This window comes from Globicephala melas, chromosome 13 (genome assembly GCF_963455315.2).
Source record: "Globicephala melas chromosome 13, mGloMel1.2, whole genome shotgun sequence".
NCBI classification, from domain to species: Eukaryota; Metazoa; Chordata; class Mammalia; order Artiodactyla; family Delphinidae; genus Globicephala; species Globicephala melas.
Genome location: NC_083326.1, coordinates 89,306,265 through 89,331,419, shown reverse-complemented (window position 1 = coordinate 89,331,419; position 25,155 = coordinate 89,306,265). Strand labels below are relative to the sequence as shown.

General features: G+C 49.0%; 1 protein-coding gene and 1 non-coding gene across 2 annotated transcripts in view; one reads left to right on the top strand and one right to left on the bottom strand.

Moving 5' to 3' along the window:
- The window catches only part of POLE (DNA polymerase epsilon, catalytic subunit), a 55,039-nt gene that overhangs the window by 4,471 nt on the left and 25,413 nt on the right, over nucleotides 1-25,155 (top strand). The window contains exons 2-26 of the mRNA XM_030859880.2: nucleotides 536-677; nucleotides 1,122-1,202; nucleotides 1,634-1,678; nucleotides 1,832-1,924; nucleotides 2,235-2,389; nucleotides 5,014-5,155; nucleotides 5,282-5,362; nucleotides 6,099-6,206; nucleotides 6,527-6,637; nucleotides 6,912-6,997; nucleotides 7,175-7,294; nucleotides 8,757-8,889; nucleotides 8,983-9,096; nucleotides 9,207-9,419; nucleotides 9,696-9,803; nucleotides 14,015-14,143; nucleotides 14,218-14,320; nucleotides 14,412-14,558; nucleotides 14,968-15,113; nucleotides 18,824-18,972; nucleotides 20,025-20,117; nucleotides 20,361-20,505; nucleotides 22,738-22,895; nucleotides 23,273-23,468; nucleotides 24,108-24,322. Coding sequence (XP_030715740.1) covers nucleotides 536-677; nucleotides 1,122-1,202; nucleotides 1,634-1,678; nucleotides 1,832-1,924; nucleotides 2,235-2,389; nucleotides 5,014-5,155; nucleotides 5,282-5,362; nucleotides 6,099-6,206; nucleotides 6,527-6,637; nucleotides 6,912-6,997; nucleotides 7,175-7,294; nucleotides 8,757-8,889; nucleotides 8,983-9,096; nucleotides 9,207-9,419; nucleotides 9,696-9,803; nucleotides 14,015-14,143; nucleotides 14,218-14,320; nucleotides 14,412-14,558; nucleotides 14,968-15,113; nucleotides 18,824-18,972; nucleotides 20,025-20,117; nucleotides 20,361-20,505; nucleotides 22,738-22,895; nucleotides 23,273-23,468; nucleotides 24,108-24,322 — 3,213 coding nt within the window. The remainder of the gene's footprint in view (nucleotides 1-535; nucleotides 678-1,121; nucleotides 1,203-1,633; nucleotides 1,679-1,831; nucleotides 1,925-2,234; nucleotides 2,390-5,013; nucleotides 5,156-5,281; nucleotides 5,363-6,098; nucleotides 6,207-6,526; nucleotides 6,638-6,911; nucleotides 6,998-7,174; nucleotides 7,295-8,756; nucleotides 8,890-8,982; nucleotides 9,097-9,206; nucleotides 9,420-9,695; nucleotides 9,804-14,014; nucleotides 14,144-14,217; nucleotides 14,321-14,411; nucleotides 14,559-14,967; nucleotides 15,114-18,823; nucleotides 18,973-20,024; nucleotides 20,118-20,360; nucleotides 20,506-22,737; nucleotides 22,896-23,272; nucleotides 23,469-24,107; nucleotides 24,323-25,155) is intronic.
- On the bottom strand, nucleotides 16,718-16,790 carry TRNAW-CCA (transfer RNA tryptophan (anticodon CCA)). Its single transcript has one exon. It is a non-coding gene; the product is annotated as a tRNA-Trp (tRNA).

Here is a 25,155-nt window from a genome sequence, read left to right as displayed (position 1 = left end):
GAGTTGGCTTTTTCACTCAGCATAATTCCCTTGAGACCCATCCAGGTTATTGCATGTATCAGTAAGTTTGTTATCAATGAATTGTATTCCATGGGAAGGATAAAACATGGGTTAAATATTCACCTGTTGAAGAATATCTGGGTTGTTTCGGCTTTTTGTCTGTAATGAACAAAGCTGCAATGAACATTCACATGCAAGTTTTTGGTATGAGCACGACTTTTCTCTGGGATAAAAGCCCAGGATTGCAGTACTGGACTTTGTGCATTTTTAATATCCCACGAGGCAGCAGTGTCCAGCCAAGATTGTTGTTTTTATTAGTGTTCTGGTTGCACAGGTAAACAAGTTTTGAGGGTTCTGCCCCAGTCATCTTTTTCCTGAGACCTGTTATCTTAATGAGCTATTTTGCCAAATGTGAGGTTTTTCAGGGATGCTCCTACCATGTCACAAACGAAATTCTTACACTAGGCAGACTGAGGGCTGCGGGAGTAGATAGTGTCATGATCAGCGGAGACCGGATTTCTCTCCTTTCACTCAGGGACGATGGCCCCTCTACCTCTGTCTCGGCACTCAAGCGCCTGGAGCGCAGTCAATGGACAGATAAGATGGATCTGCGGTTTGGTTTTGAGAGACTCAAGGAGCCTGGTGAGAAGACAGGCTGGCTTATCAACATGCACCCTGTAAGCACCTGTGCTTTTCCTCCATCTTCCTCTTTCCATTCAGGAGGGTGGCTGCACCCCTTGTGGCATAGCCCTTGTCTGAAGAGTAGGTGACCCCCAGTGGGAACCTGTTGTCTGGGCAATACAGGTAGAGATGGGATTGTTCGTAGCTCTCCTGCTTTCCTCTCTAACTTCTTTGGGTCATAAAGAGGCCACTGGGAAGACTGAGGTAAGGGGCATCCCTGTTACCCATAAGAATAAAGCTTTCAAAGATGAGGGGGGAACAGAAATTCCCATTTGGAGGCTGTTATGATGCGGTTCTTGTGAATGGGGCCAGTAGTGTTTATGCAAAAGGGTAGAGAAAGATTTTGTTTTTAAAGTGCTCAGTTTCCCAGAGAAGGAGGAAAAGGCTCTTGTGCTGTGTAGAGGATAACTTTGTGCCCATGTTGACTGCTTCTCTTGTAGACGGAGATTTTAGATGAAGATAAACGCTTGGTTAGTGCAGTGGATTACTACTTTATTCAAGATGATGGGAGCCGATTTAAGGTAAGCCCTTGACATCCAAGAAGCTAACAACCACTCAGTAATGAGGCATAGCTGGGCTCGAAATGGCAAGTGTCCTTTTAGCTCTGCAACTGTGAGGAGAGGGATTGGGAGGCTTGCGGTGTGCAGCTTCCTGAAGCCCTTTAGGGACATGGGCCCCTTGGAGCCACATTAGTCACCACTTAAGTTGTCCTAAGAGAAGCTAGCTCAGAAAGACTGAAAGATGAGCAGCATTGTGTCTCTTAGACTCTTGCCCCTGTGATATGTGCAGGTCCTAATTTTCTGTTGCACTGTCTCTCTTAAGATATGTCAAGGTCAAGGATGCATTGGATCTAGGCTAGGCTATATCACGGGTATAACAGCAAACAGCCTGTCTTCATTTTTCTTCCTTTTTTCTTTCTCATCACCCCCCTGAATGGGTGTGACTCTTGCAGGTGGCCTTGCCCTATAAGCCATATTTCTACATTGCAACCAGAAAGGTAAGTCTGTGGTTCATGGCATCAGGTCAAACGACCTGTGCCTCGTTTTGTGGGGGGATTTAAAACTGGAAATAAAGAGGCTTCAAGAGAAATAAGCAAGGAAGGAAATAGATTTTACTAATGGGAAGTCCTTTCATTCTGATCCTGATTTAGGGTTGTGAGCGAGAAGTTTCGTCTTTTCTCTCTAAGAAGTTTCAGGGTAAAATCGCTAAAGTAGAGACTGTCCCTAAAGAGGATCTGGACTTGGTGAGTATCACCCAGCCCTTTCAGGGTAAGTGAGGCCGGGTCCACCCTGCCCATGGGGTGAGATGGGAAGAGGACAAGTTCCACACCTGTGGGACAGTATAGATGATGGGCTTTGGTGACTGTCCCTGTATCCTCTTAGAGAATTCTAGTGGCATAGTTGGTGCCACATGCAGAGTTGAACACGGTGCTTTGGAGTTGCCAACTCTTCAAATCATTTATTTACCTTTGAATCGTCTCGCCTTATTTCCTCTCCCCAATGTAGTATTTTTTTTCTCTTTGAATTCATGAGCACCATCTCTTCACTCTGTAGCCAAATCACTTGGTTGGGTTGAAACGAAATTACATTAAGCTGTCCTTCAACACCGTGGAGGACCTTGTCAAAGTGAGGAAGGAGATCTCCCCTGCTGTGAAGAAAAACCGGGAACAGGGCCACACCAGTGATGCCTATACGGCTATGCTCACCAGGTAAGCTTCATTCACATAAGCAGAGCAGCCAGTCAGTCCACAAGGACTGTTTCCCATTTTTCCTACGTTTACAAGATGGGTAGGAGGTGGGAAAACTCAGCAATAAAATTACCTTAATGATTGGCTCCATTCAATGTGGAAACAGTTTTGAGCAATTAGGTAGACTTTCTTTCTTTTCTTTTTTTTTTTTTTTTTTTTTTTGCGGTACGCGGGCCTCTCACTGTTGTGGCCTCTCCCGTTGCGGAGCACAGGCTCCGGACGCGCAGGCTCAGCGGCCATGGCTCATGGGCCCAGCCGCTCCGCGGCACGTGGGATCCTCCCGGACCAGGGCATGAACCCATGTCCCCTGCATCGGCAGGCGGACTCTCAACCACTGCGCCACCAGGGAAGCCCTGGTAGACTTTCTTATATGTTCCCTTTGTGTTAAATAAATGGTGGATTCCCAGGCTGTATTTTAGCTGTCCCTTTTTTCTTACATAGAGGGTAGATTTGTGGCTCCAAATTTAGTTGCTGTAACAGTAGACATTTTAGATTTCTAATCCCACCATCTTAACACAGTCTGTTTTCATGGTTTTTAGTAAGTGTTAAGATGTCTGCAATTTTTATTAAATACCTATATTTACATAGCACATCTTCTCCAGAGATCCCTGGGTATTATACAGAGAAATTTAAATATAGGACAACAAACACTGTTCATTAAATATTTAGACAGCAACAGTAATAAGAAACAGGGTAAGAGATTAAGAAGAAATCTTGGCTAATTAAAAGTTATGATGACTTCCACATACAGATGGCCAACAGGCGCATGAAAAGATGCTCAACATCTCTATTAGGGAAATGCAAAGCAAAACTACAGTGAGGTACCACCTCACACTAGTCAGAATGGCCATCATTAAAAAGTCTACAGGGCTTCCCTGGTGGCGCAGTGGTTGAGAGTCCGCCTGCCGATGCAGGGGACATGGGTTCGTGCCCCGGTCCGGGAAGATCCCACGTGCCGCGGAGCGGCTGGGCCCGTGAGCCATGGCCACTGAGCCTGCGCGTCCGGAGCCTGTGCTCCGCAACGGGAGAGGCCACAACAGTGAGAGGCCCGCGTACTGCAAAACAAACAAACAAACAAAAAAAACTACAAATAACAAATGCTGGAGAGAGTGTGGAGAAAAGGGAACCCTCCTACCCTGTTGGTAGGAATGTAAATTGGTGCAGTCATTATGGAGAACAGTATGGAGTTTCCTCAAAAAACTAAAAAATAGAGTGCCATATGACTCAGCCATCCCACTCCTGGGCATATATCCGGACAAAACCATAATTCCAAAAGATACATGCACCCCTATGTTCATAGCTGCATTATTCACAATGGCCAAGACATGGAAACAACCTAAATGTCCATCGACAGATGAATGGATAAAGAAGATGTGGTACATATATACAGTGGAATACAACTCAGCCATAAAAAAGAATAGAATAATGCCATTTGCAGCAGCATGGATGGACTTAGAGATTATCATACTAAGCGAAGTAAGTCAGAAAGGGAAAGAAAATACTATATATCACTGATAATGTGGAATCCAAAATATGACACAAATGAACTTATCTACGAAACAAAAACAGACTCATGGACATACAGAACAGACTTGTGGTTGCCAAGGGGGAGGTGGGGGGGGAGGGATGGATTGGGAGATTGGCGTTAGCAGATGCAAACTATTATATATAGAATGGATAAACAATAAGACCTACTGTATAGCATAGGGAACTATATTTAATACCCTGTGGTAAACAATAATGGAAAAGAATTTTTAAAAGAATGTTTATATATGTATAACTGAATCATTTTGCTGTACAGCAGAAATTAACACAACATTGTAAATCAGCTCTACTTCAATTTTTAAAAAAGGCACACAAAAAGTTAAGATGACTTCAGAAGAACTAATTGTATCCTCTGACAAAAGTTGATCAGTTTGGGACCCTGAACATTTCTGCACACTACCCCCCCACAGTGGCCCATTAATTACTTTTCAGAATATTGCAAGTTGTAACCAGAGACCGAGTCCCCAGAGGCCTGCCTTCTCTAAAACCCATTGCCTTTCTTTCCCCCCTTAATAGTCCATTCGGTATTTGAAAGCTTAGTGGGCTAATATTGGAGTGAATATTCTAGTGACAATGATTCCCTCTTTGATATGGTAAGAATAATTATGATACAGAAATAGTCACTGTTTACCTGTCACTGCACCATGCCTACAGCTTTGTGGCTAGTACCTCGTGACGCTCTTGCAGGGTGGGCCTGTTACTGTCATCCTCGTTTTCTTGTTGAAGAAATAAGCTCAGTGAGGGTGGGTCACATCTGTAGACATGCCTCCCAAGTAACAGTTTCCTTTCTTTGCTCTTTTAAATGGGGTGTAACTTACGTCCTATAAAATGAATGTCCTAAGTATACTGAATTTCCTTGTGTCTGTGGCCTGCTGCTTGGTGGGGTGGGGTTCATCCAAGGTCATTCCTTACGAAGGGCCTGTCCTGATCATCTCAGCCACGTTGTAAAACTTTAGTGTTTTCATTGTATGGACACTGGTCTTCCCCCCTCCAGCCCCTAGCAGAGCATAGTTGAAAAAGCTGCTGTCTTTATTTTGCAGTGTTCTACAAGGGGGCAGTGTGATTACTGACGAAGAGGAAGCCTCTAAGAAGATTTCTGACCAATTGGACAACATTGTGGACATGCGAGAGTACGATGTGCCCTACCACATCCGCCTCTCCATTGACCTGAAGATCCATGTGGTGAGTGGGCTATTGCATGTGGGCAGTTCCTGATAGCCAGGAGGTGATACTGAAGGATAGATCCATAGATTTGACTTCCTTGGACAGATGTAGAAGTCTTTAGTTAATGCACCACACGTCCTGCAGGCTCACTGGTACAACATCCGGTACCGAGGAAGTGCCTTTCCAGTGGAAATTGCCCGCCGCGATGACCTTGTTGAACGACCCGTAAGTACTACTTGTATTTCTTCCATCTTAAACTTTCCAGTTGTTTTTGGAGAGTGAATTCTGCGCTGAAAGGTGAATTTGATTCAAAGGTTTGTTTGCTTCTTTTTCCTCAGATACCTTCTTAAAAGAATTATGGGGTAGTTGTTTTTTTCATCAGTTTCTGACCTGACAGTATAATTTGACTTTGCACACAGACATCATCACGTGACGTCAGTATTTGAGCTAGGCTGGATCGGAACATTTGAGGGAAAGCTCTGACTTCCATTTTGGGTGGTTAATAGTAAAGTGATATGTTGAAAAGTGGATTCATAACTGGTTTGGGGACAGCTTTGTGATCTTGGGAAAGTCTATACTCTCTTTTCTCACATCCAAAATGAAGTTGTCAGTTCTGTATCATAATCTCCTGTCAGGGTTGCCATAAAGGACAAAATGAGTGATGCATTTTAAAGAGCTTTGAGACTCAGGTGTTCTGTAATTCTAGACTTTTCCTGTGAACAGCTACTCTAGCATTTTTTCATATGTTTAAGTTGTCATATCCTCATGGTATTCTGGACATAGGTCATTCATCCCCAAGATGCCAGTCCCACTTCCTCCTGAACCTTTCCCGGCAGCAGCTTGACTCTTACTTTTAGTAACTGGCAGTAGAGGTGGAGGTGGTGGGTGTCAAGAGGACCACAGGGTCTCCAGAGCTCAGCTTGGTTTGTGGCCAACTTAATGCTACATTTTGTCCCTTCAGGACCCTGTGGTTTTAGCATTTGACATTGAGACGACCAAACTGCCCCTCAAGTTTCCCGATGCTGAGACTGATCAGATTATGATGATTTCCTATATGATTGACGGTCAGGTGAGTGGTGCCTTCTGGGATGTAAGCTCTCTGTGAACAAGGACCATAGCTGGTCCCCAAACCAGAACAGTGTCCACCCTTGGTTAGTACTTTTTTTGTGAATAATGAGTGAGTGGAGTCCACAGAACCTGTTCTAACATCCAGCCACGCCCTGCCTTCCAGGCAAATCTGAGGATTAGGTGGAGTGTCTCTTCTTGGGAAAGCCAGGGCGCTTCAAGCTGCTGCAGAGATTTTGTAGCGAGAGTCTCTGGGCTGCGTGTGAGAGGCGTGTCTTTGGCTTTGTGTCTCTAACTCATACTGACTGCTAATGAACTTCCCAGGGCTACCTCATCACCAACAGGGAGATCGTCTCAGAAGATATAGAAGATTTCGAGTTCACCCCCAAGCCAGAATATGAAGGGCCCTTCTATGTCTTCAATGCGCCTGATGAGGTAGAGGTGTCACTTGGGAAACTGCCTGATGTTTGGGGTAGAGTGGGAAGGGGAGGCAGGCCTGGTGACCCTCTTAGGCCTCAGCATTCCTCTAATCATAGCAGCAGCTGGACTCAGTCCCCAGTGGTTGGTCCTCGTTCACCTGGAGGCCCTGTTGGGTTGGAAATAACAGGCTCACGTGAGGTTGCTGCTCCTCAGCTTTGGAGAGCTGCCTGGAAATCGCTTGAAGGAGAGTAAAAGCAACCCTCTGACTGCTAAGATTTGTTGAATTCAGGTTCATCTAATCCAAAGATGGTTCGAACACATCCAGGAGACCAAACCCAACATCATGGTCACCTATAATGGGGACTTTTTTGACTGGTGAGTCAGAACGGGGGTTGGGGGTGGGGGGGGAGGAGCACCGCTGGGTGGCGCGGGCGGGCTCCGCACTGTAATTGAGAGGAGCTCGCGTGAGGCGTCCCCTAGGGGCAGTCTTCCCGGTCTCTTAGGAATTAGAGACTCACTGCCCCACGTGCTTGTCCATCCTCTCGTCATTAGGCCGTTTGTGGAGGCCAGAGCAGCGGTCCATGGACTGAGCATGTACCAGGAGGTTGGGTTCCAGAAGGACAGCCAGGGGGAGTACAAAGCACCCCAGTGCATCCACATGGACTGTCTCAGGTAGGCCCCACAGCTCACCTGGCAGCTGGTCACAGTGTCTCATGAGGGCTTCCTGTGAGTGAGGTCCAAGGTTCCCTCCTCGCACACGCTGGTCCTGTCCACAAGACGTAGCTCCCATCATCTGAGAGAACAGTGGCTGCCGGCTCTGCCCAGGTCCCGGGATGTGTCTTTCATCATTTGTTCACCCTTCATTCAGTCAGCAGACACATGCTGAGCCCTGGTCCTCAGGGTGTGGGAACCAGACCAGAAAGACCTGGTAGAGTGAGGCCTGGTGCGATGGGAGCTCGTGGAGGGGCCTTGGCTTCCCACACGAGGTTGGGGTGTGGCAGTCGGGCTCGTGCATGGTGTCCAGGCAGGCTGGGGTGTCCAGGCTGAGGACAAGTGTGCAAAGTGGCCCAGAGTGCTGAGGGGCAAGGCTGGAGTGGAAGGAGGTCTCGTGGGCTTTCTGTGCCTGGTGGGGAGGGGTTTTTATCTTGGTGGTCATGGGGAGCCATTGATGCGTTTTCTCTTTAGCCCTGGTGTTACGGCACGTGGATTGAAGGGGCAGGCTGGGTCATAACGTGCACAGGAGTGAAGAGGGCTGGACTAGAGATATTTGAGAGCCGAGGACTTGGGGATCTCTAGATTTGGGGACAGGTGCAGGAGGCATGGCGAACTCTGGTTCTCAGGGCTTGGGGTGGGCTTATGGGGGAATAGAACACAGCTCAGGTTCCGAGTAGCAGCAGGCCTGGGAGCCCTACCCACGTGGAGGGCCTGGAGACTGTGGGGCACTGTGATGTGGTAAAAAAAAAAAAAAAAAAAAAAAGTGATAGTTGATAGATTCTCAAGAAGAGAAGTAAAAGAGAAGCGGGCACCCTCAGTGGAGGCAGCAGCGCCATGGAGGCCCCAGTGGGGCATTTCTGAGGGAGAGGACGGCCCACAGGGCAGAGAGGCCAAGGAAGGTGAGATTGGATGCTGCCAGTAAGAAGATGTAGGTCCTAGAGAGACAACGGTGTGTGTCATGGGGGAAGAGGTGGAGATGGGCGCGAGGTGGCCTGGAGTGTTTCTGTGCTAAAGGGATGGTGCAAGAGGATGAGGAGAGTTTGACGACAGGGTGTGAGGGGCGGGGAGAGCAGGGCAGAGCCTGGCTGTAGAGGGGACAAGCTGTGGAGGGATCCAGAACGCCAGAGGGCGCAGGTTCCTGCCTGCCCCCCTTTGCGTTTCTCTGTGAGGCTGAGAGGAAGGCCGTGGGGCTGGAAGGACTGGCTCTGGCATCTCCTTGTTGGTGGGTTTGTCTGTGAAATTGACTGGATCCGGGTGAAAGCTTTTTACAAGGGGCCTGCACCACGTGACGCCTTGGAGATCTTTGAGTGCCCATCAGGACCCTGCATCTTCCTGTGGTGTGTCCGGCTTTGCAGCCTCTCACAGGTTCCTGGGCTTCGTCTCAGAATCATTTCTGGCTTTTGCTCTTTCTCATTCCCAGGTGGGTGAAGAGGGACAGTTATCTTCCCGTGGGCAGCCACAACCTCAAAGCAGCTGCCAAAGCCAAGCTGGGCTATGACCCCGTGGAGCTGGACCCCGAGGACATGTGCCGGATGGCCACTGAGCAGCCCCAGGCACGTGCCCTGCCTCGCTGAGTCGCCCTTTGGCTGGCGGTCGTGGCCTGCTGGGCGCCTCATTGACCTTACTCTCTGATATTCTCTCCTTAGACGCTGGCCACCTACTCGGTGTCAGACGCAGTGGCCACATACTACCTGTACATGAAGTACGTCCACCCCTTTATATTCGCCCTGTGCACCATTATCCCCATGGAGCCCGATGAGGTCAGTGCCTCTCCTGGCCCGCTGCCTGCCAGGGGTGGTCCCAGGCAGCTGATGCGGACGCAGCCGTTGGAGTTTGGTGTTTGGCTTAAAGCCTGGCGTTTCCCCCGTAGGTGCTGCGGAAGGGCTCCGGGACGCTGTGTGAGGCCTTGCTGATGGTACAGGCCTTCCACGCCAACATCGTCTTCCCCAACAAGCAGGAGCCAGAGTTCAGCAAGCTGACAGATGATGGCCACGTGCTGGATGCCGAGACCTACGTGGGTGGCCACGTGGAAGCCCTGGAGTCGGGCGTGTTCCGCAGCGATATCCCCTGCCGGTTCCGGATGGTGCGCCCCTCCTGAGGCTCCTGAAGCTGGGCCTCTTCCCGCCAGTGCTGTGGGCGGACCCAGGAAGGACCCAGCCCACAAGGGCTGAAATAAAGCCCTTGCCCCTTGGGCCCCTTGCCAGCCGTCCTTTGTCTGGCTTGCCCTTTAGGGTGCTGTAGGGCGAGCACTTGGCTCCTTCTGGAGCATTCTCTTTGTAGCGTCCCACCTGAGGCAGGTTACTTGGTGCGAGGGCATTTTCCTCTCTTACTCATGTCCTCTCTTGGTTGTTTGTGTTAGAATCCTGCTGCCTTTGACTTCCTGCTGCAGCGGGTGGAGAAGACCATGCGTCACGCCATCGAGGAAGAGGAGAAGGTGCCCATGGAGCAGGTCACCAACTTCCAAGAGGTGACGCACGGGGGGCTGGAGGGGGGACAGTCCGCTTACACGTCTCGCCTTGCACATTGGCTTCTTTCATCGGCATGTTTATTGTGCACCTATTGTGTGGTGGCGCTTGGGCGCCGAGACAGAGAACACGGGGCCTGGTCTGGTCTAGTTAGGACAGGAGAGCGTGGTGCTCGCAGTGAGTGACTCGATTTGGTGAGGTGGGAGAATTTCACAGAGATGGCGAAGGCTTTCGGGACAAAGTGGTGTGATGTGGGAGAGAGGAAGGCAAGTGAAGGGTTTGGTGCCAGTTTACCTGAACTGTATTTTGTAGGCAATGAGGAGCCATTGGAGAATTTTAACTTTTTATTGTCAAGAGACTTTAAAAAATGATGGTAGGAGTTCCTACAAATTACAGGGCAGAATATAGTGACTGTAAAGTCCATCACATAATGGTTAGAAAATGCCATATGCAAAACGTGTCACATGACTGGAGGCCCCAGGCGCCTCCCGCTTCGCTGTCCTGTTCCTTTGGATGCGGCACATCTTGGGTCTCTGTCAGGTCCTGCTCAACACTTTAACATATTCAGCTACTTTAGTACTTTGCAGTTCTTACCATTTCTAGGATTGATTTCAAGAAACGCCTTATGACAGATTCACCAGGCAAAATTCAAACAAGAACGTGTGCACATGCTCTGCAAACTATGAAGTACTGTGCAGCTCTTGTCAGCTGCAGCTATCGTGTACTTTGGGAACTCTCTGTGAACCAACCTGAGAAGGGAGTCTAGGCTGAATAACAAATAGGAGTTAAAGAACAACTTGAAAGGAACAAAGTTACTACTTTCTTTTTTGAGGGGTCGGTGTGGGTGTGGGCGCAGCAGGCGGGATCTTAGTTCCCAGACGACCAGGGGTCAAACCCAGGCCCCTGGCAGTGAGAGCACTGGGTCCTAACCACTGGGCCACCAGGGAGTTCCCAAAAGATACTACTTTCACGTCCAAGAACCAATGAAATGAGTGAGGAGTGAGGCTTAAGGTATGCTAACTGGAGGGACTCCAGACACCTTAGTGAATCTGGATGTGAACTCTTTCTAGGTGACAGGTAGTATGTCTTAGTAGCTGTCTCCAAAGTCCCTGAAACTTCTCTATAGGGTGGCCCAGGGTCTTTAGGGGAAGGGCAGCAGGTTCACCTTTTTGTTCCTGAGTGATCATCCGGGCAGTGGTATGATGACAGCTGGTGGGAGGTGTCAGCTGGGGGCTCACAGCGACGTCTGGCCTGTCCAGGTGTCATCCTGTCATCCCAGCCTTCCGCCCCTTGTTTGGGTCGTCTTCATCTTCCCTCCAGAGCAGCATTTCAGACCTTGCCTTAGCGCAGAGATGGATGGGGGATTGTTCTCCAAATGGCTCATTTGCCAGAGATTCAGTTAGAAACAATGAGTATTACGTTTCTGGTATTTCCTGTTCTACTTGATAGATGTTCCTTTTAGTCATTTTTTCCTTACTAGCTTGAGTTTGACTTCTTTGGAGGATTTTAAGGAATTTTTTAATACTAAGGGCAATTTTGCATTCAAGTGATTTTCTAACGTGACTTTACCAAAGTTAATGTATTTCATAAAATATGGCTACCCTTCTGATTGATGTTTTTCTTCTGGTTAATTTTTGCATAATTTAGATGTTTTCCAGTTTATACTTGAATGTCTAGAGATTGGCAAACTATAGCCCATAAGGCCTGTTTTTGTACAGTCAGCAAGCTAAGAATGGTTTTCATATTTTTTAAATGTTGTAAAAAAATATGTGATAGATTGTGGCCACAAAACCTGAAGTATTTATTATCTGGCCCTTCACAGAGGTTTGCCGACCCCAGATCTAAAGGTTTTTTTTTTAGCCAGCTTGTCTAAGAATGCCAGTGTATTCAATTAAGTTATCTAATGAGTGTTAGATAACTCCTAAATACAGTAGTTCTCAAATTTTAGTGCTGCATATACATTTTGGATCAAATAAGTACATACCTAATGTTCTGGTTTAACTAGGTGTTACATTTGGGGAGTGAATAAAAATAAAACAAAAATACGCGGCTATCAGAGCCTGTTTAGCCTTTTATAGTTTCAGTGACTGTTTTTGTTTTTTAGGACAATATTTTTATTTCTAGAAGCTCTATTGGTTCTTTTTCAAATGTGCTTTATTTCTTTAAAGTGGACTTTTTCTCTTGCTGTTTTATTTATTTTCTAATTTTAATTTTTTTTTGAAGTATAGTGATTTATGTTTCAGGTGTACAGCAGTGTGATTCAGTTATATATATACATATATATACATATACACACATACGCATACGTATGTACATACATATGCATATATTCTTTTTTTTTTTTTTTGGCTTGTGCCGCGTGGCTTGCAGGATCTTAGTTCCCCAACCAGGGATTGAACCCATGCCCCTGCAGTAGAGGTGCAGAGTCCTAACCACTGGACTGCCAGGGAATTCCCTATATATATATATATATTTTTTCATATTCTTTCCAATTATAGGTTATTACAGGATATTGAATATAATTCCCTGTGCTATACAGTAGGTCTTTGTTGTTTCTCTTCCTGTGTTTTAGATTTTTGGTCTTTATTGTCTTTAATTAGCCTCATTTTAGCATGTTTACTCCAGGAGGTTACTTCTCTGACCTTCTCAGGGGTCTCCTCCCACTGTGTCTTCTCTCAGTCACGGTGGGTGTTTTTTCCCCATGCTCAGCAGTTTTGGAATGTGAATTCCTCTTCAGTAGGAGGACTGTCAGGTAATTTTACAGTTTCTTCCTGGTTCCACAAAAGTGACACAGGCCTGATGTCCCTTCTTATCTGGTTCCTTGGCTGGAGGGTCTCAGTCTTAGTGGAGAGTTTAATGCAAATCACAGACCTCTTAGCACCCGTGATGACAGATGCTCAGGGAAGATGCTTTCTTTGCCCAGAGCCCAGAATGCACATGGTTTTGGTGAGCAGACTTGTTCTAGTTTATTCTTTTATGGAGGTGGCCTTTGAGAGTCCTGCCTTTATTTGGGGCTCTGTGTTTTGTCTCCCTGTTGTGTGTAGCCTGCCCCTCCCTGAGGAGGCATGAGAAGTGTGAAGGAAAGAGCTCACAGCACAGGCCTGAGGCCGCTGACCTCGGAAAGGCCTGCTGCTCGGCTGCCCTTGGCGCCTGGGAACTCGGGTTCCAGCAGGTTTCTCGCTTCCCTCTGATAGGAAGGCCGCACGGAAGCTCAGTTGCTTGTGCAAACAAGGTGGTCTGTGTGAGCACCTGCTTTCCTTCTGGGATTCCGGGTTTTGGTCCATGCAGGCAGAGCTGCCTACGTGAACGGCCCCCAGTAAGAACCCTGGGCAGTGGGTCTCCACGAGCTTCTCTGGGAGACAGCGCTTCTCATGTGTTGTCATGGCTTGATGCTGGAAGAATTCAGCTCATCCAAGCTTGAGCCTGGGCTCTCCCCAAGCGCCTTTTTCCTTTGCTGATTGAGCTCTGTGTCTTTTCCCTGTGAGTCACCAAACCTGGGGATGGTCTTGGGGACCCCAACACAGGGCCCGGCCCTGCCAGGCACCCATTGAGTCAACTCACTGCTCTGGTTTTGAGTCTGCTCATCACTTTTGTTCTCTGGGGATGACTTAGAAGCTCAGAACTGCATTTACAGGGATTATTTTTCACATTTCATTTAGGATTTCTAGGTGTTTGGCATTAGGAAGGTTTTTAAGCTAATAGCCTTGGCTGGAAACAGAATCTGATTCATTGGTTTATAAAGTAATGCTGGAAACAGTCTAGCATCACAGTTCAGAGCAGGTGTTTGGTCTAAGAGGGCCCGTTCTTGAGCCCATACTCACCTCTTGAAACTTCTCATCCATCAGATGAGGGATTGCTGGGATGTTGATGTTGTGTCACACACCTGCACCATGGGGGCACTCGGGGCACCCAGGAAGTGTGGCTCTTGATAATCTAGCTGGGTCCCCTACTTGCTAGCAGATGGGCCGTGCCATGTGAGGCCACAGACTCTGCACTTTTCTCCCGAACCCCAGAGTTCTTTGGGGTGGAGGCTGCTGCTTCCCGTGATGCTGTCCTGTCTTTTCTTGCAAGTCCCCTGCACATCCAGGGCCTGGTGTTGGTGCCTGTCATCTGTCGTCCGTCTGCAACCCATGGTGCTTTCTCTGTCACTCTGTACAGTCTCCAAGTTTTCGTCTTGGTCGCCAGCCTCCACTTCTTTCCCCTTTCTCTGTAGGTGTGTGATCAGATTAAGGCCAAGCTCACCTCCCTGAAAGATGTTCCTAACCGAATTGAGTGTCCCCTTATCTACCACCTGGACGTGGGGGCCATGTACCCCAACATCATCTTGACGAACCGCCTGCAGGTGAGAGAGATTCTCACATCAGAATCAAGCTCTTTTGCCCAAACCCTAATTGCTCCCTTCCTGTCCCCTCACAGCCCTCTGCCATGGTGGATGAGGCCACCTGTGCTGCCTGTGACTTCAACAAGCCTGGAGCAAACTGCCAGAGGAAGATGGCCTGGCAGTGGAGGGGCGAGTTCAGTGAGTGTCCGCCCTGGGTGGTGCTGCTCAGCAGGGAGCCCAGCAGGGGCTGGGTCTCTATCACACACTCTCTTCCCATCACCCTTCCCAGTGCCAGCCAGTCGCAGCGAGTATCATCGGATCCAGCACCAGCTGGAGTCAGAGAAGTTCCCTCCCTTGACCCCAGAGGGCCCAGCCCGGGCCTTTCACGAGCTGTCCCGCGAGGAGCAGGCTAAATACGAGAAGCGGAGGCTGGCAGGTGAGCAGTTGGGACAGCGCGCATCTCCACAGACTGCGTTTTCTCTGACTTGAGTCTTCGTTGGGCTGTGTTGGTGTGTCACCCCTTGAGGTCAGTCGAACCAGTTGTTGAACTAGATGAGACCACTGGGAACTAGTTCTTCCTATAGGCTTCTTTTTGTCATTTATCCTTCGGTGCGTGTTCAGCTACCAAACCCTCCCTGTGGTCTTCATGTGTTTGGTCCGTTCATACAGGGCTGCCGTTTCTTTGATATGCTTCGCTAGCACGTCTTTCTGCGTTTTCTGCTCCTTTGCATTAACCTAAAAAGCCACGTTTGTTGGCATCCATTGCCTAGCTTTCTTGGCTGTGTCCAGGAGGCCTGTCTGCTGTGTGGAGTCTCACGTGCCCCCTACTCTCAATTGTGCCTCAGATTACTGCCGGAAGGCATACAAGAAAATCCACGTGACCAAGGTGGAAGAACGTCTTACCACCATCTGCCAGCGGGAGAACTCCTTCTATGTGGACACAGTGCGTGCCTTTCGGGACAGGCGCTACGAGTTCAAAGGTCTCCACAAGGTGAGGCTGACCTTTGTGAGGTCGGAACAGAGTCTAGTTTCTGAGGTGAAAATCCTTGCTTGGCGCTGTCTGGATGTGTTACTCCCCACCTCTGGGCTGGTACCTGCATTCAGACAATAAATGTGCAGTTGTTCTTAACTTTGAAGAATTAAGGGCCTGGGGCCTCGCAACTATTCTGAATGATTGCTTTTAAAGTAATTATCTAGAGCAGTGGGTCAGCAAACTATGGCTGGGCCAGTCATTTTTATAAATAAAGTTTTATTGGAACTGAGCTGCATTTGCCCGCAGCAGAAACTGAGGCCTGCATGTGTACAGTACACACCATGTGGCCCTTTACTTTGCCAACCTCTGACCAGGAGGAGTGAGGGGGGTGTTTTTACTGACATGTTTGATCCAGGATTAGGATTAGGATTAAGGGAAATACATAGAAATACATAGCAATACCTCAGTTGTAATATCAACAAATAATTGTGTTTTATTTAAGCAAATCATTTTTTTCTGACAGACCTTCCTTCACTGCTAGACTCAGTGAGTCTTCACATCCCACCCTGCCTTGATAGACTGTCATCATTGTGCTTTATTATCATTTTTAACTTTTTTGGCTTTTTATTATGATAAAATATACACAACATGAAATCTAACATTTTTAAGTGTACAGTTCAGTGGCATTAAGCAAATGCACATTGTTGTGCAGGTATCACCACCATCCCTCTCCAGAACTCTTCATCTTGCAAAAATGAAACTCTGTTCTACCTTAACAATAACCCTCCATTCTGTACCTTCTGTGGACTTTGGTCACTCTAGGGACCTCATATAAGTGGAGTTCCACAGGATTTGTCCTTCTGTGACTAGGTTATTTCTCTTAGCCTAATGTTGTCAAGGTTCATTCATGTTGTAGCTTATGTCAGAATTTCCTTTTTAAGGCTGAATAATATTCCATTGTATGGACATAACACATTTTGTTTATTCAGTCATCCATCGGTGGACAGTTGGGTTGCTTCCATGTTTTGGGTATTGTGAATATTTCTGCTGTGAATTATTCACCCATGGTGTACAGGCATCTTTTTGAGATCCTGCTTGCAGTTCTTTTGGGTATATATCCGGAAGTGGAATTGCTGAATCGTATGGTAATTGTATTTTTTTTCTTAAAGGAGAAAAATTTTATTTTACTTTAAAATTTTTTAAAAAATATTTAATAAGAGTTTCAGAACTCTTTTTTTCTTTTTTAAATTAATTAATTAATTATTTTTGGCTGTGTTGGGTCTTTGTTTCTGTGTGAGGGCTTTCTCTAGTTGTGGCGAGCGGGGGCCACTCTTCATCGCGGTGCATGGCCCTCTCACTATCGCGGCCTCTATCGTTGCGGAGCACAGGCTCCAGACGCACAGGCTCAGTAGTTGTGGCTCACGGGCCCAGTTGCTCCGTGGCATGTGGGATCTTCCCAGACCAGGGCTCAAACCCGTGTCCCTTGCATTGGCAGGCAGATTCTCAACTACTGCACCACCAGGGAAGCCCTACTTCTAAATTTTTAATTAATTTATTTGGTTGTGCTGGGTCTTAATTGAGGCCCGCTGGCTCCTTAGTTGCGGCATGCGTGTGGGATCTAGTTCCCTGACCAGGGATCGAACCTGGGTCCCCTGCGTTTGGAGTGCGGAGTCTTAACCACTGGACCACCAGGGAAGTCCCGGTAATTGTATTTTTAATCTTTTGAGGAACCACCATACCTTCTCACTTTATTTTAATTAAACTGTTGAGTTACTTGTTCATCTGTCTGCCTCCTCAGAGTGCCGAAAGTGTAGTGACTGTCTTGTTCTTTAGAGTCTAACATATTACCTGGCACATAGTAGGCACTCAATAAATTTCTTAATTTTTTTTGTTCTTTAAATACCAGACCTTTAAAAGAATTTCTTCTCACATTGGACGGGGAATTTGCTGAAATATTTCTGACCTTCTTTGCATTTCTTTATCAGTTGCTCTTACTAGGGACCTCCTGAGTAGCTCTTGTTTCCCTAGTTAATAAGACACAGATGGGCCTGGCTTCTTGTCCTAGGGTACCTCAGGACGGCCATTCGCATCGCGGAAGCTTGGCAGTGCGGTGTCGCCGGCCCCCCACACTTCCTGTTAGCTGAGACTCGCTTCATTTCGATGGAGCAGGGGGAACTAAGCTGCCAAACGCCAGCCTCACAGCTGCTGGGGCTGAGCTGGGGGAGCTGAGCTGCCTGTCGGCCTCCTTGAGGCTCAGCGTCCCGGGAGGTACAGCCTGTGTTGACACGAGGGCCAGGTGTCACCGTGTTGAGCCTCCCACCCCGACCCCGGCTGGCACTGGGCGCTCCTGGAGTCCTGCGTGCCCCCTCCCCACCCCCTCAGCACTAACAGCCTGATGTCTTCCCGTGTGATACAAATCCTGGGAAGCCTTTCATTCGCTCAGCACGTTTACGGAGTGCCTGTTATGTGCCCGACATTCTTCTAGGTACTGAAAAGGTATCAGCTGGGGGAGTAAAGGTGAAATGTTCTGAGATGCAAGGAGAATGTCCGGTGTTTGACCACTGTGACAGCATGTAGCCTAGCAAACGGAAAGAAATGCTGCTCGGGCAGGAAGTGAGTTCATACGCCCCCGAGCGTCCATGTCTGTCACCGTCCCTAGTGGCTGTGTCTACTTCATTGAGGTAACATTGACGTGGGATAAATCTGACCCTTTCAGGTGGGCAGTTCTATGGATTTTGACAAACGCATACAGCTGTGTAACCACCACCACAGTGATGAGAACATTTCCTTTGCAACCAATTACAGTAGCACACGGTCCTGGTTAGCGTTGCGGTGTCCATCTTCCACCGCTTGGTCTAGTGTCTGGTAAACAGTTGTGTGTTCATAAGTATTGGCTAAGGGGTAAATTGTTATTCTAAGATGTTGCCTCTAATGACGTGCACTTTGCTTTCAGTCAGTGGTTTGTGAGTTACGTAGTTTGAGAGACCCTGTCACTCAGCTTGTCCAGTCTATTAATAAGAGAGTAAATGGAATGACAGGACTTGGACTGGGAGCCCCTGGGCCTCTAGTGGAGCGAAACCCCTGCCTCTGTCACTGGTCTTCAGGCGTGGATTTCATCCCCTTCTCCAGGTAGCTGCCGGGTTCTGGGTTCTGTCCCAGGAGGCTGAAGTTGCCCCACGTCTGAGGTGTCCAAGTGAGTTGTTGCTGTCATAGAGTATTTTCTCTTAGGCCATAGTCTCACAAGAAATAAAAATGTAATATCAATATATTCCTTTGTGTTCAGCACTCCTTTCAGGATATCTGTCTTACATGGGGCAGTTCTAGATTGAAGGTGATTCCGGATTGGTGAGAACCAAGCATGCCAACCCTGTGAGGAACAAGTTGATGTTGTTTCCGTGTTAAGTTTCTCGGGTGTGATAGCAGTATTGAGGTTCTGTGGGAGAGTGTGCTTGTTCCTGGAAGTTGTATGCTTAGGTATTTAGGGGGCTCTGGTCATGAGAGCTACATCTTCCCATTGTTTGTGCCGAGAGAGAGAGAGAGAGAGAGAATGGAATAAAGGAAATATGGCACAGAATATCAACAGTGGCCCCTCTTGCATATGGTCTTCACTCTACTTTTTTTCAAGTTTCCTATAGACTGGAAATTTGCAACATAGTAAACCTTGGGCCACTGGCCATAGAGAATGTGAGCTGGAAGAGTGGGGGATGATCACCTTGTGTGGGTCTCAGGTGTGGAGAAAGAAGCTATCTGCGGCGGTGGAGGTGGGAGAGGCAGCGGAAGCAAAGCGCTGCAGGAACATGGAGGTCCTGTACGACTCCCTGCAGCTGGCTCACAAGTGCATCCTCAACTCCTTCTACGGCTACGTCATGCGCAAGGGGTAGGCTCCTGCCTGGGTGCCTGGTGGGGCCGGTGGGGCTAGTGGACGAAGGGAGGAGCTGAGATGCGTGGGGCCCATGGGCACGAGTGAGAGGGGAGAGGCAGGGCCCCAGTTCAAGGAATGTGGCAGAGCAGGTTGGGTAGGGGTGGAGGTCACGCTGGCTCAGAGGGTCCTGGGCATCAGCGGGGTCAGTACTGCTGGGCGTGTTCTTCTGAGCATCCTGGGCTGCAGACAGCGGTGTGGTAGTTTCTGGCATACGACCAGTGAGGGGTGTAAATAAAGCCTTCTGAGAAGTCGAGAAAGCCAGGGCCGGGTGTCCTAAAGCCCCATAGAGACTGTGCCCATGATCAGAGGCCAAAGGGAGATGAGGCAAGGTGGGGCCTGTGTCCATTGGACCGACAGCCAGGTGGGTGGGGGCCTCGGGAGAGCAGGTGATCGAAGGTGAGGCCTAGCCCCTGTGGTTGGAGACTGGGAGGGTCGGCATGGCGGCCTGGAGAAGGGGAAAGGTGGTGATGGGGCCAGGGACTGGTCTGAGGGGGAGAGGCCTTGATTCTCTGTTGCTGCTTTTTAATGGCAGAGAGGGAGGGGCTAAGAGCAGGGCTAGAACCGGAGCAGAGTTCCCTGGGGCAGGAGGGCCTGGCCTCAGGTCGCTTGACACCTCTGAGACCCGGTGTGAACACTGAGCCAGGTGGGCTGGTGTTTTCCCTGAGAAGTCAGGGGATGAGAGTGGGCTTTGGGAAAACGGAGGAGGCGTGAGACGGTGCTGGGGAGAGTGGGAGGGGACTCAGGGACACACGGCCATCTGGCTGGTATTGAGAGTCCTGCTGAGCTGAGGTTGTGAGCTGTTGCAGTGGCAGCATGTGGCATCCTTCCAGAACTTTCCTGAGCGGAGCCCTGCACCTTGAAGTAGGAACAGAGGAGTGTCCTCAGCACAGAGCTAAATTCAGCCTTAGTTCTTCCCTGCTTCAGATGTCCCCTCCTCCCAGCCCCAACTCTAATGACCCTCTAGAGGGAGCCCCTCCCACCCCCTCTGCTGTGACTGTCCCTCCCAGGGCCCGCTGGTACTCAATGGAGATGGCTGGCATCGTCTGCTTCACGGGGGCCAACATTATCACCCAGGCACGGGAGCTGATTGAGCAGATTGGGTGAGTGCTGCACTTGGTCAGCTGCTGAGGCTGGGTGGGCCGCGGCCTGGTGGGGAGGCCGGATGGCTGGGGGAGAGAAGGGACAGGTTGATGAAGATAGAGCTGGAGAGGGGCAGGTGTTTCGTTCTGTGGGTTCACGACCGGGGGAGCCTTGTCCACCGTAAGGACTTGACAAGGGGGTTCTTGCTCTGTAGGCGTCGATGTCCACCATCCATGTGGTCTCATTTCTCTGTTTCCCTGAAGGAGGCCCTTAGAGCTGGACACAGATGGAATATGGTGTGTCCTGCCCAACAGCTTCCCGGAAAACTTTGTCATCAAGACGACCAGTGTGAAAAGGCCCAAGGTGACCATCTCCTACCCTGGGGCTATGCTAAACATCATGGTCAAGGTGAGCCTGCGCCTCCAGTAGGGGGCTACCGCCTGGGCTTGGCTTCCTCGTGCCACTGCTCTGACGGGGATTTGGGAAAGGGGGCTGGGCTGGCTGTCACTGACATGCTCCCATCCTGACTTCAGGCCTCCCTGTCTCCAACGTTCAGATTGTTTTTCGCTAGCCTGAGCATCTGTCCAGAAAACGCTATGCTCAAAAGTTACCTGAGTCTACATTCGCCTTCAGCGTAATACCCAGACTTACAGAAAAAATGCAAAAATAGAATAGAGGATTTCTGTATATCCTTCAGCCTGCTTCCCTTAATGTTAAGTAAGATCTTTTATAAACCGCAGTGTAATTGTCAGAATTAAGAAGTCACCTTGGCACCACACCGTAACTCAACTACAGCTGTATTTGGATTCCCCACTTTTTGTGCACTGCGTTTGGGCGTCCTGTCTCCTTAGTCCCCTCCAGCCTGGCAGCCCCTTGGTCTCTCTGGTCTGTTATGACCAGGACACTTCAATACTGGTCCGGTGCTTTGCTAACTGACCCTTAATTTGAATTTGTCTGTTGTTGTTTGTTATTAGACTGAGGTTATTTGGGGTTTTTGGAGGAACACTCCAGAGTACATGCCCCGTGTTGGCATTCTGTCAGGGCATGGTGTTGGGACCTGCACTCCCGCTGCCTGCTGGCTTCCCAATGTCGCGTTATTGGAGTGAGCCAGTGAGTCCACACTCCCAGGAGGAGTGGCAGAGTCTGGCCACATAGCAAAGCCACCACTGTAATTAGTAAAGACAGTGGAGGAGATACTTTCGAGATTCTGCAGATGTGCCGTTTCGCTTGGAACCTTCGCCCCCTGGTTTTAGCGCTAGCAGTGGTCTCAGCAGTGGTTACAGCAGGCATCACTCTGCCCAAGGCGACTCTAGTTCCCTCATTCCTTGAAAATTATTCATCGGAACCTTCTGTAAGGAAGAGCTGCCACCCTTCCCTCCCACTTACTGCCTTGCTTGTCTCTTCATTGAGTCATTTGTTAGGTCAGTGTGGGTTTGCGCATGTTTGTTCTGTTGGGCCACAACCCAGTTCTGTCCTGGCATGTTTTGTTACTCAGCTTGTTCCCCTTTGGCCGCTGGGGGCTCCTCCGTATTCTCCCGCGTGTCCTTGAGACATGCCCCGTTCTGGGCTTTGGGTCTGGCTTTTTTTGGAGTACTTTCTCACTTCCTGGGGCTACAAGCCACTCCAGCCTCATCTTGTATTTCCCCGTCCCACCCTGGAATCAGCCATTTCCCCAAGGAGCCTGGCTTCCTTTTATTGGAGAGTGGTGTTAGAAACCGAGATGGGGTCTGAGGTGTCACTGCTGCTCACAGCAGATTGGCTAGGAAATGTGTGTGTGTATGATAACCCTGCACGCATGAATGTACGTTTATTTCTCTCTTTATCTGCATATATATTTAAAAATATATGACCTGAGTCTATTGATATATCCAGCTCCAATCTATTCTCTTTTCCTTATTAGTAACTTCTTTCTCCTGTTTCTAGTTTTCCTAATGTATTTATTTATTTGTTCAACCCTAGTATTTGTGTAAAATAGGTTCAGAACCATGTGTCTGTGAGCAGTAAGCTCACCAGCTGCAGTCGAGTGTTTTATCTTTAGTCTTACACCACCCAGGCAACACAAGGTTTGCCAGAGTTTCTTAAGCCAGCCCTCTGGCAGGGTTCTGTCATGCAGCGATAATGAAGTTAAACTCGTTTGTCCCAGTCTGCAGGCTCTCTTGGGGTCACCCTAGATCCTGGTTGAACGTTTTTTAATTTGCCTACAGTAAAATTCACTTTTTACAGGGTGAGGTTCTGTGGGTTTTGATTCACACATAGAGGTGTGTGTCCACCACCACAGCGCAACACAGAATAGCCCACTACCCCAGAGGTTCCTGGGTGCTGCCCCTTTGTTGTCAGCCCTTCTCCTTACACCCAAGCCTGGCTCCCCAGCATGTCCTTTGTGTGATAGTTTTGCCTTTTCCAGCGTGTCCTATGAAAGGAAACATGCGTGTGACTTTCTGGACCAAGCAGGATGCACTTCATTTTATCCACGTTGGACACGTGTCAGAACTTGATCCCTTTCTCTTGCCAAGTGGTGTCCATTGTATGGAAGAGCCCCAGCTCTTGGCTGATCTGTCCACCCCTTGGAGGGCAGCTGGTGGTTTCCAGGTTTGGACGATCACAAGTGAGGCTGAGCCCCTCTTCATTCTTGCTGTGCAGGAAGGCTTCACCAATGAGCAGTACCAGGAGCTGGCTGAGCCTTCCTCGCTCACCTATGTCTCCCGCTCAGAGAACAGCATCTTTTTTGAGGTTGACGGACCCTACCTTGCCATGATCCTTCCAGCCTCCAAGGAAGAAGGCAAGAAGCTGAAGAAGAGGTAGGAATCCCACAGACTTTATGCTTAGGAAAGGAAATGGATAGACTAGGTTTAACAACTCCTCCAGGAAGTGGACCAGGAGCCAGGATGGGAACAGACCCCAGTTCTAGTTTTTTGGCCTTTTTGATTCAATTTGGAAAGCTGTTCTCGACACTGATGCTACCAACTCTGTTCTCCACCTGTTATATTCTGGTTCTACAGATGGCAGGCCCTTAAGTCATTTTTAGTTTGGAGAAGCATAAACCTCAGGATGGAGAGATGTTTGCTGCTTGATGGATGCTAGAGGGGTGGGTAAGAGCAGGGGGAAGGCCGAGGGCGAGGAGAAGCAGCCAGCATCCCAGGCTTTCCCTCTCTGCTGTGCTTGCCTGTGTTTCTAGGTATGCCGTATTCAATGAGGATGGTTCCCTGGCTGAGCTCAAGGGCTTCGAGGTCAAACGCCGTGGGGAGCTGCAGCTGATTAAAATCTTCCAGTCCTCAGTATTCGAGGCCTTCCTTAAGGGCAGCACCCTAGAGGAGGCGTATGGCTCTGTTGCCAAGGTGGCCGATTACTGGCTGGACGTGCTGTACAGCAAGGTAAGGCCACCCTCCTCACCTGGCTCTGAGGGTCCTGCAGTCAGAGAGGGTCCTGGTGAGCAAGGTGACAGGTGAACTCAAGGCTAATAATTCTGATGGGCTCCCACTACTTCCTTAGTTCCAGGGCCTCTCAGAATCCCCCCCTTAACTTCTATAACCAGTGACAGAATTCTGTGAAGGAAACAAATAGCATGATAATGAACGAATTGTAAGCTGTTTGTCCTCAGATAGGTCCCCTGGACTCCTCATCGCTGAAGGAAGCTGCTGGCTCCTCAGTTGGTCCAGCTGCTGTCCGGCTGGCCTATGCCTCTTCTCCCTGCTGGTTCCTCCTTTCCCCATCTTTCTTTTCCTTTTAGGAGAAAAATCAATTCTCTGTCTTTTCTCTTTTTCTGCAGTCTTTGTGCTAATAGCTCAATAAACGTTTCTTGATATTTTTCTGCACACTTTAATAAAAGGTACGGTTTTGTGTGTGGTGTAAGTGTTGCTGTATGCTGGTATGAGACAGCCCTATTACACTGCTGCCTTCAGCTCATCAGGCTAGAGAAACGCAGACTTTCACTTGGAGGAAAGTCTCGGGTAGCCTCACGGTGGTGCTCCCTTCCTTCTGCGTGACGTTTTGCCCACTGCCTCTTTCTCCAGGCAGCTAACATGCCTGATTCCGAGCTGTTCGAGCTGATCTCTGAGAACCGTTCCATGTCTCGGAAGCTGGAAGATTATGGGGAGCAGAAGTCTACGTCCATCAGCACGGCCAGGCGCCTGGCTGAGTTCCTGGGGGATCAGATGGTGAAGGATGCAGGGCTGAGCTGCCGCTACATCATCTCCCGGAAGCCTGAGGGGTCTCCGGTCACAGAGAGGTAAGGGTTTCCAGTGTTGAGGAAGGAATTCCTTAAGGGTCTCGTATGCTCACATTGAAAACCTGCATCTGTTGTGGAACCTCTGTCCTTCCATAGAGAGATGAGCTTCCTTAAACAGTACAGGGAGGGATTTCCCTGGTGGTGCAGTGGTTAAGAATCCGCCTTCCAGTGCAGGGGACGTGGGTTCGATCCCTGGTCGAAGAACTAAGATCCCACATGCCGTGGGGCAACTAAGCCCGCATGCCGCAGCTACTGAGCCTGTGCGCTGTAGAGCCTGCTCGCCGCAAGAAAAGATCCCCTGTGCTGCAACTAAGACCTGATGCAGCCAAAAATAAATAAATATTTAAAAAAACAGTGTAGGGATAGTCTGGATTTAGAAAAGGGAGGAACTAGGCCTCAGACCCCCTGCAGATCAGATGACAGGAAGGCTTTCTGGGGCCCTGGTGGGACCCCTGAGAGAGCGTGGTGAGCCCATCCACCTGGAGCTCGGAGAATCTGGGTTCTTGGGAGACCAGACTGAGAGCACCCTCTCAGTCAGGCATAGGGGAGTGGGGATGTCTTGGAGGGTCTGCTACGATGGGCCCCATCACAAGGTCCATTTCAGGTTTAGGACAGGACTCCAGATCACTCACACCCCCGAGGAGACTGATGCTGTGCTTTTCGAGTTGGGATGATTGAATCACAGCTACGTGTTACATCACTGATAGAGCAAGAAAAGCAGACTGCAGGGCGACACATGCAGTGTACTTCCACCTGTTTAAGTTTACACACATAGAACGTACTCTTATTTTTTTATGGGTACACAAAATAGTTCTATAAAGCATGCATGGGAT